The sequence below is a fragment of the Nannobrachium achirus genome (assembly GCF_963921795.1).
Source record: "Nannobrachium achirus genome assembly, chromosome: 4".
NCBI classification, from domain to species: Eukaryota; Metazoa; Chordata; class Actinopteri; order Myctophiformes; family Myctophidae; genus Nannobrachium; species Nannobrachium achirus.
The window spans coordinates 65,535,586-65,546,374 of record NC_137813.1 but is presented as its reverse complement, the minus strand read 5'-3'; the positions used below and the strand labels follow the sequence as shown (position 1 = coordinate 65,546,374).

The window sequence follows — 10,789 nt, the reverse complement described above, 5'->3', positions numbered from 1 at the left end:
TCTCAATGAGAAGGGAAACGCATATCCCAACCTGCTACACCTTATTAGAATTGTCTTAGTGTTCCCTGTTTCCACCTCTCAGGTAGAGCGACAGTTCTCAATTATGAAGAGAATGCAGGGAGACTGGCGCCTAAGTCTGCACACATCCACAATTGAAGACCTCCTCCTTATCAAATCACAGGGTTGTGCTCCTGCAGATTATAAAAGCCAGGAAGCAGTGGCAAAATGGTGGGGAGATGGCATCTGTAAAAAGAGGCCATACATCAAGCCATAAGGTCCAAGAAATAAAACATTCAAAAATGTGACAACCCCCTACTCCCCATCATCATCTTCAAGCAGTGATTCAGATTATTCAGCTTGTACAGGCCAGGACTGAATGTGACCATGAGAAACCTCCTTTGCCAGTGATTTTGCACTTTTTGTTTAAAGGTTAACTACTTAAGAATTTAGTCTAATAATATTTAATACTGACTCAGCATCAAAGGGAGGAGTGCAGTTCAGGAAGTGACCTCACTAATTGTCACATAAAAACTGAGATGTCATTTCTGTCATTGCTGTTACGAGAAAACAGTGACCTTGTTGCACTGATTGTTTGAGAGACCTTGTTGCACTGTTTACTTTGGACACTATTTAAGAAATAAAACAGTAAAACAGAAATAAACGGCTTCTTGATATTTTCTTCATTGAAAGTTATCATTACAATGTAATCATACTTAACCTTTAAGCTAAATTAATTATGCCCGTGACTTAAAACTGTTGTTTTAATTGATGGCCTTCCTGCCCTGAGACTTGGCCTTTGTGCCCTCAAATATTTGACAACCCTAAAGGCCAATTGGCCTTGCCCCTAAAATGACGAAATTCTAGGCCTGGTGCTGGGAGTGAAAATTATAATGAGGTGCCTGGGATTAAAACAAATATTTATGATCAAGCAGGCCAGCTTACCATTGAGCTCATGGTTCAATGGTAAAATGCTGAATGCAAGAAACCAGGTTCAAATCCAAACAGCAGAGGAAAGTTAAATATTGCAGCTTTAATAATAATAATATGTATTTTCATACAGTTAAGCTTCACTGTTGGCTCTTACTTGGTCTAGCTTTTTCCCCTCTACAGTGTAGAGGCTAGTTTCACTATTTTTGCGGACCCCTTGTGTCTGTCTGTGTGTGTGTGTGTGTGTGTGTGTGTGTGTGTGTGTGTGCGTGTGCGTGTGCGTGTGCGTTCGTGCGTGCGTGCGTGCGTGCGAGAGAGAAAGAGAGAGAGAGAGAGAGAGAGTTGCAACAGCTCTCTGCTGTGTCAAAGCTCCTCCCCTCTCTGACTCAGAGGAGTCAGGAAACAGAAACTTACAGCACACTCTTCTCTGTCGACACATACAGATACACACACAGAGACAGGCGATAAGATTCACGATCAGATCAAACGCACCTTCCAGTGAGGAGGACAGACAGTCTTTCCACAGCTACAGGAGGGAATACTGAACCAGACCACTGGAACCTGCTGCTGACTCTGTCAGCTGAATGGACTTTAACAAGAACCACGATTCAAAGTGAAAGTAAACTTCAGGGAACATTCTAGAGGAGGGAGTGTTACCACCACTGACGGGCTGATTTCCTTTATTGTGCGGAGTGTTTGTTGCTTCATTCAGGGACAAAATGGCATCCAAGGCAACTCGCCCAGAAGAGGATTATTCCTGTCCTGTGTGTTGTGACATCTTTAAAGATCCTGTTCTCCTGTCCTGTAGCCACAGCTTCTGTAAAGCCTGTCTGCAGGAATGGTGGAGAGAGAAGGTAATAAAAGAATGTCCAGTTTGTAAGGAGAGACATTCAGTGGATCCACCCAGAAACCTGGCTCTGAAGAACCTGTGTGAGGCCTTCATACAGGAGAGACATCAGAGAGCTTCAACAGGGTCTGAGGTTCTCTGCAGTCTGCATGCTGAGAAACTCAAACTGTTCTGTCTGGAATGTCAACAGACCGTGTGTCTTGTGTGTCGGGATTCTAAAAAACACATCAACCACAGAATCAGACCCATCGATGAAGCTGCACTGGATCACAAGGAGGAAGTCCAGAAATCACTGAAGCCTTTACAGGAGAAACTGGTGGTCTTTAATAAAGTTAAAACAAACTGTGACCAAACAGCAGAACACATTAAGGTCCGGGCCCGGCACACAGAGATGCAGATGAAGGAACACTTTAAGAAGATGCATCAGTTTCTACAAGAGGAAGAGGAGGCCAGGATCACTGCACTGAGGGAGGAAGAGCAGCAGAAGACTCAGATGGTGAAGGAGAAGATTGAGGGTCTGAACAGAGACATATCAACCCTTTCAGACACAATCAGAGCCATAGAGGAGGATCTGAGAGCTGAACACATCTCATTCCTGCAGAACTACAAGACCACAGTGGAAAGAGTCCAGTTCACACTGCAGGACCCACAGCCGGTCTCAGGAGCACTGATAGACGAGACCAAACACCTGAAGAACCTGACCTTCAGAGTCTGGGACAAGATGAAGGACATTGTCTCCTACACTCCTGTCATTCTGGACCCCAACACTGCCCATCCAGTATACACCCTGTCTGATGATCTGACCAGTGTGAGAAGTGGAGATGAACAGCAGCTTCCTGACAACCCAGAGAGGTTTGACCACTGGTGCCGTGTCCTGGGTTCTGAGGGTTTTAACTCTGGGACTCACAGCTGGGATGTTGAGGTTGGAGACAGTAGATGGTGGTGGCTGGGTGTGTCAGCAGAGTCTTTTCAGAGGAAGGGAGAGGGAGCGGGTCAACTCTGGAGCATATGTTTATCTAAAGGTAAATACAAAGCACTCTCCTCACCAGGGTCAGTCACTGCTCTCTCAGTGCAGCAGAACCCCAAGAAGATCAGAGTCCAGCTGGACTGGAACAAAGGAAAGCTGTCCTTCTCTGATCCTGATACTAACACACACATACACACCTTCACACACACTTTCACTGAAACACTCTTTCCATACTTTGCCACTGATCAAACTGTCCCTCTGAAGATGTTACCATGGAAGGTCAGTGTAACTCTGGAACCATGTAGTTAAAGATGATGATGATGATGATGATGATGATGTTGTTGTATTAATCAGATCAGTAATAGTACTAGTGCCAACAATAATGGTAATTAATATTATGGGGATTCGTAGAAATGTAATTATCTTAGTAGTAAACATCGAGATACTTTAAAATGTACCAGACTATTATTATGATACTTTTGCACTTAACTGTAATGTACTTTTTACACTATTTCCTAATACAGAATCATCACATTGGAACAATCTCTTTATGACAATATAAAGAATGACATGTTATATTATGATGGTTAGCAGAGGTCAGTATGTTAAATATTACATTAGTTTTATGAAACCACAACGGCTGAGGTAGACTATGAACCCTGCAGTCACTTGAATCACTGTTAATAAAATGATAACAAACACCATAATGAAATATTTGTGTTTCTATTATGTCACATTGCTTGTGTAACCCTGTGAGTGTGTGTGTGTGTGTGTGTTTGTGTGTGTGTGTGTGTGTGTGTGCGTGAGTGCGTGCGTGGTTCAGACCCAAAAGAGAAATTAGGCATTTGCCCAGGTCCCAAACTAGTGAAAATAGATATTTAATAAATATTTTCACTACTTCTTAAACATGTTTCCTAATTTATGGAATTTCTTCGATTTTGCTTTTATTCATGAATGAAATTACTTAAATATATATATATATTTTTTTTTGGAGGGGAATGTTTTGAAATAAATAATTAAAAACTAATTGTAGGAAATAAAATAAAATAAAATACAGGGACCCATAACAATTTGTCCATGACCTACAAATGCGTTGAGATTTCACTGTGTTGGGGAAACAGTGACATAGACTGTTAGACCAAGCCTTGTCTTATGCAAATAGGTTAAAATGACATTTAGATAGCATGTTATTCAGACGATAGGTTCATTATTTACCTATAGCATCCTATAGTTCATATTTCAAATGTTTATGAACGGTGTTAACTGCTCCCAAATCTGACATTGTCTGTTTGTCCCACGTCTGTTTGTATGTATGTCCCGCCACATCCCATCCCACATTGGCCAAGCTTCACAGGACGCTAAATTAAACTAGAAAGTAGGGGTGGGCGATATGGAAAAACACAATATCACGATTATTTTCCAAGCTGTATCACGATACACGTGAAACCAAATGGACCCTTATGGGTCCATTTGGTTTCATTTGTATGCTGTCAGAGTTAAGTTCCATTCCCACTGGGCCAGATAACAGATACAAAAATCTCAGATATTTTTCCATTCAAAGTGGATGATAGATACAGATAAAAAAAGTAAAAAAGAATAAAATAAAAAATCTGTCACAGATAAAAGAAATATCTGTGGCAGATATATATATATATATATATATATATATACCGGTATATATATATATATATATATATATATATATATATATATATATATATATATATATATATCTGTATCTACCATCCACTTTGATTGGAAACATATCAGGAGAAAGAGATTTTTTTATCTGTCATCTGGCCCAGTGGGAAAGGCCCTTAAGCCCTTTGCACACAGGACAGTTGCGTTTTTTTCGTTTGTTGCATGAATAAAACGCATTGGATTTGGTGTGCAAGGCTGTGCGGAATCAGCGCTGCGGATCCCAAAAGGAGTCATAAAAGGAGTGATGAGTTTTTTACCGCATGCGACAAGACGCACGAATCGAACTGGGTTCGATCGAGAAAAAAACGCACGGCGGCAGCCACTCGTCGCACGGCTAATTCGAAGCCGGTGTGCATGAGGTCATAGAGAATCATTGTTTTCTTTTCAAAAAATTATATTGTCCGTTTTATCCGTGCGGTTAAACGCACCTGTGTGCAAAGGGCTTTACAGGTGTGACCTTGACATTTTTGTCAAGTTTGACAAAGTTTAAGAACTACTGATCTAGACCGAAATGCAGGTTAAAATTTAAAGCTGCAAATAATCTCTGTGTTAGGAATTCAACCAGGCTCCCTTCATTGTATCACCATACATACGATATCTCTAAAGGCATTTTGTGGACTGTGATATTTATCACCATATCACCATGGTAATTAATATTATGGGGATTCATAGACATGTAATTGTCTCAATTGTAAACATTGAGATACTTTAATATGAAATGTATCAGATTATTATTATTATACTTTTACTCTTGCACTTAACTGTATTGTACTTTTTACACTATTTCCTAATATAGATTATAGAATCATCACGTTGGAACAATGTCTTTATGACATTATAAAGAATGACATGTTATAATATGATGGTTAGCAGAGGTCAGCATGTTAAATATTACATTAGTTTTATGAAACCAGAACGGTGAGGTAGACTATGAACCCTGCAGTCACTTGAATCACTGTTAATAAAATTATAACACCATAATAAAATATTAAAACAGTTTACTTGGAAGGATTGTGTTTCTAATTATGTGTTGTTGCTTTTTGGGGGGGGAATGTTTTGTTTTAGAAAATGTTTTGAAATAAATAATTAAAAACAAATAGCAGGAAATAAAACAAAATAAAATAAAGGTACCCATAACAATTTATCCATGACCTACAAATGCCTCCTGACTCCAGACCCAGTGTTTGGGGGGGAGAGTGTCGATATTTCGACATAACATGTGTTCGACGTTCCATTTGTTTGACGCGGGTGAATGTTAACCTGGTGAAATGCTAACCTGCCGACACTGGTGAATGCCAACCTGGTGAATGTTAACCACTATGCCTAAACCTAAACCAAACCCTTAGTCGAAATAATGACACGTGGAAATAGTGAGATTTCACTGTGTTGGGGAACCAGTGACATAGACTGTAAGGGATGGTGAACCACTGTAATCTGACCACTCACCTCTTCAGACTCCACCTTAGACCAAGCCTTGACTTATGCAAATAGGTTAAAATGACATTTAGATAGCATGTTATTCAGACGATAGGTTCATTATTTACCTATAGCATCCTATAGTTCAATTTCAAATGTTTATGAACGGTGCATCCTACATTTGCCAGTTTGTCCCACGTCTGTTTGTAGGTATGTCCCGCACTGGACACTAGGTCTGGTAGAAAGGCCTTATCTACTGCCATGGAGCCTGTAACTAAAACAATGAGAATTGTTTTGGTTCAGCTCAGCCTGGAAGGACATCCCTTCAGCAACCTATGAACTCTTTGCCACGTATATGGAACCCACTTGTGGACAAGAAACATCCTATGAACTGTTGAAACGTCATCCACTGACTGACCAAATGACCATACTTATACTCATGTCAAAACATCGTTTGTCAGAGAGAGCACGAACCAACCATTATCTCTGTACTGTACCTGTCTTGAATTCTCTCTCCATAGTAAACATTCCATTCTCACTCTGAACCTGAACTCTCCTGTCTTATTTCTTTGTGATGGATTAATGTATCTCATAGGGGAATAAATAAGAATGTGTTGTTGTTTACAAATAATATATTTATCAATCACATTGGAACAATGTCTTTATGACATTATAAAGAATGACATGTTGTTGGCTAGCAGAGGTCAGTATGTTAAATATTACATTACGGTGATGTAGACTATGAACCCTGCAGTCACTTGAATCACTGTTAATAAAAACAGTTTACTTGGAGGTATTATCGTTATAATTATGTCACGTGTGTGTGTGTGTGTGTGTGTGTGTGTGTGTGTGTGTGTGTGTGTGTGTGTGTGTGTGTGTGTGTGTGTGCCCTGTGTGTGTGTGTGTGTGTGTGTGTGTGTGTGTGTGTGTGTGTGTGTGTGTGTGTGTGTGGTTCAGACCCAAAAGAGAAATTAGTCATTTGCCCAAACTAGTGAAAATAGCTGATCTACAAGCTCACGTGTGAGCTTTAGATCAGCTATTTTCACCACTTCTTAAACATGTTTCCTAATTTATGGAATTAATTAGAATGCTAACCTGGTGAATGTTAACCTGGTGAATGCTAACCTGGTGAATGCTAACCTGGTGAATGTTAACCTGGTGAATGTTAACCTGGTGAATGCTAACCTGGTGAATGCTAACCTGGTGAATGTTAACCGCTATGCGGCCCCTGCGGCATGTCTATGCGGCCCGTCATGGTCATACCAAGAAAAATATATTTCTTCTATTTCAGTGTGGACAAATCATTTCTGATGTCATTTTATCTCCAAAACCCCATAAGAAACTATTTCAGTCTTGTTGCAAGACTTTATTTTTGGAAACTCCATCATTTCACGATCATTAATCATTCCATGACCATCTTTTTGTTCAATGAGGTTATAGAAATATGGCTGTGTTTCCTTACTTTTTTAGAATAGTGTGATCATGGTCATTTTTAGCTTGTGGCCCTTGGACTTTTGGTATTTTGCTGAGTGGCCCCTGAGAATAAATGACTATGGTATAGAATAAATGACTATGGTACTTATTACTGTATAGATGACTATGGATAGATCACTGGTTCCCAAACTGTGTTGTGGACACATTCTTATGGGTCCCTTTGCTTTTGCTTTATTGAAATTAGAAAACGAATGTTTAAGAACTAGTGAAAATAGCCGCTCTTCAAGCTCACAACGCGGCTCGAAGCGACGCGGTGTGAGCTTTTAGATCTGCTGTTTCTCACTAGTTTGGGTCACGGGCAAATATTGAATTTATCTTTTGGGTCATGGGCTAAAAGGTTTGGGAACCACTGGTATAGATGACTATGGTACTGACTATGGAATAATGACTATGACTAGAGATCACTATTGTACTTGCTATGTCTTGCATGATTTTAGGCCAAAATCTGTAGAGCAGTGTCCAAAATGTGTTTGAAAAAATTACCATAGAATTTCTTCACCAATGTGTTTCTAAAGGTGTGTAATAATGTGTACTAAAAGGTTGAAATTCAACTCCCGGGGGAAACCTCATAAAAAAACTGATTTGTGTTTGTGTCCCATTAACTTTACTATAGCCTACAGGAAAGAAATACAAAAAATAAATCTGCTTTAAGTAATATGTGAGGGGTCAAACTAGGGCTTTTTCATGATGCTGAATCCATTACAAGCATTTGTTTTGCACGAAAAACATTCCATGGGCTACAAATGGCCCCCACTAAACAGTGAAAAGTGATGATTCATCACTAAACCATCGTTTTGTAGGTCCGATTTTAGCCCAAGGAACGATAACTACCTCCAGAGAAGGAGGTAGTTATCACTTCTCCCATAGACAGGCGAGAAGAGTGTCGCGCTGCGAGCTTGTCTGCTATTTTTTTTAGTCAAAGCATCAAATAATGGTTAAAGTGTTCAAATCAGGGGGTTACACAATAATTGTGTTCCACGTCTACTGTGAAGGGCAACTGGGTAGTTGTTTAAGTCGCGTGCATACATAAATTCAATGTCCAGAGTAAAGGTGTATCTTTGGATATGTCAATCCATTTATTAACAGATGTTCAGATAACATAAACTCACTTGATGTCATAAAACATTAAAGCGCCAGTCTTACACAGGCATATGAATCACGGTCGAAAACTGTGTGGCTTTCCCCATTGCACACCTGGCCACAATCACCCACAGACAGGTATAAATGGGTAACCACCCCCCGTGGTGGTTGTCATGGTGAATAATAATGCCAATCCATTGTGATTGACATGACGTCATCGTATTACCAACTACAAGGCCACACCATTAATTCAAATGAAAACAAAACTAAATAAACCAAAAGGCCAATTTGGCTCCAACAAGCGTATTATGTTTTTTTTTTTTTCTTGTTTTTTTCTCTCAAAAAATAAGAGCAAAATACAGAAGGAAAGCACACATGTTGAGTTCAAATTGACAAACTAATGGAAAAACGCATAAATACAAACCTGTACAATAAATGTTCTCAGGACTCGTCAGTGAATCACACAAAAGCACAGACACGCACAATGCCATGGTCACTAAAAGTAAACATACTGTTAGCTCCTTTCAGGACCTCCCCCTCCGCTATACAGCCCTCGGAGCTGCATTAGTCCAGTCAATCTGAGAAATGGTTCAAGGTTTTTTATGATCCTTAGGGTCATCCAAAACACATGTTAAAAATCTTCCAAAATATTCTTAAAAATTAAATAAGTAGTATGTGAGGGGTCTAACTAGGGTTATTTCATGATTCTGAATCCATTGCAAGCTTTTGTTTTGCATGAAAAACATTCCTCTGGCTAAAAATGGACCCCACAAAAGTGTGAAAAGTGATGACTCATCACTAAACAATCACTATACCATAGTGTTGTGGGTCCGTTTTTGGGCAGTGGATTTTTTTCTGTGCAAAACAAATGCTTGCAATGGATTCAGAATCATGAAAACCCCCTAGCTTTTTTGTGCAAAATAAATGCTTGCAATGGATTCAGAATCATGAAAACCCCCTAGTTAGACCCCTCACATGCTACTTAAAGAAGATTTCTTGTATCTTTTTCCTGTATAGTAAGTGAAGGGACCCAAACTTGAACGCCCTGAATTTACCGTGATCCACTAATAACATTTTGGAAGATTTTTAATATGTGTCTTGGATGACCCTAAGGATCATAAAAAAGCTTAGATTGACTGGCCTGCCTAGCGGAGGGAGAGGTTCAGAATGGAGCTAGCATACTGTACACACTTAATTCCATATAGATTAAAAGCACACTCACAATACAGTAAAAAAAAAATACATATTTTTCTATCAATGGCGTTGACTGACTGATGACTAATGACCGGGTCAGTCAGTAGGATGGATTGATTGATTGATTGATTGATTGATTGATTGATTGAAGTATTTATTAGAAGTTTTCATAGGAAAAGGTACAGTTTCATAACAGTACAGTTCACAGGTACAAGACTGAGACTGCAGTCCTCAGTTCTCGCTCGTATTAAAAAGTATTGGCTTTGGAATAAGACAAAAACAAACAAAATCACCACGAATTCAAGGCTTCATGGGGTGTGTAATCGGTTGAAAGTATATAGGCTATACTTTTTTTGGTGGTTGATTGGTGACCGTGTCGTTGTCGGGTGAAAACCTTGTATGTCCAAAACCGTTTGTTTTGTATTTATCATTTTGAAAATGATTTAAACTAGTGAAAACAGCAGATCTACAAGCACACAACGCCTCGCACGAGGCGTTGTGCGCTTGGAGATCGGCTGTTTTCACTACTTTTGTGCGACGGCCTTGTATGATGAAGCGGGGCTTTGCTTTGCGAAAAAACAAACAAACTTGGAGATACGAGGTTTCTGCCCGACAGTGACAATATTATACTGTAACTATAGTATATACTGTCCACGTTACAGAAACCTCCATCCCATGAAATAAACAATCAACTCAGAACATTGACAACCGATGGCCAAAATGGCAACAATTAAAACATGCCGCACAGAAACAGGGAGGCTGAAATCCAATGCAAAAACAACAGACGAAGGAAACCAGTGAATAATCCAAAAAGGATTCTATGAAAGTTCAAACAGCTATTTTGTGTTTTAGAAAAATGAACAAAGAATTGGCTATGATAAAAACCTAAGGTTTCTTTTTTCGTAACGATACGTTTTAACAGCGATACGATACGCATCACGATTTATGGTTAACGATACGATACATGGACGATATTGGTTCATTCATGGCGATACGATTCAATTCAATGATTTTAAATCGATATAGTAACTATTTGGCAAAGAATTAAATCTGTGTAAAACGTGTAAAAGATATATTATTATGGAAGTAAACAATGTGATTATCTAGCAACACATATGGACAAACCCACCTTGACACGAATACAGAGATTACACACATTTATC

At 39.3% G+C, this 10,789-nt stretch overlaps 1 protein-coding gene across 1 annotated transcript; it reads left to right on the top strand.

The window, feature by feature from the left end:
- Positions 1 to 1,646: 1,646 nt before the first annotated feature.
- LOC308283416 (nuclear factor 7, ovary-like) lies at positions 1,647 to 3,050 on the top strand (the record flags this gene model as incomplete). Its single annotated transcript, XM_080723847.1, has 1 exon — positions 1,647 to 3,050. One exon carries the CDS (start codon positions 1,647 to 1,649, stop codon positions 3,048 to 3,050), a length of 1,404 nt encoding a protein of 467 aa, XP_080579973.1.
- Positions 3,051 to 10,789: the final 7,739 nt, after the last annotated feature.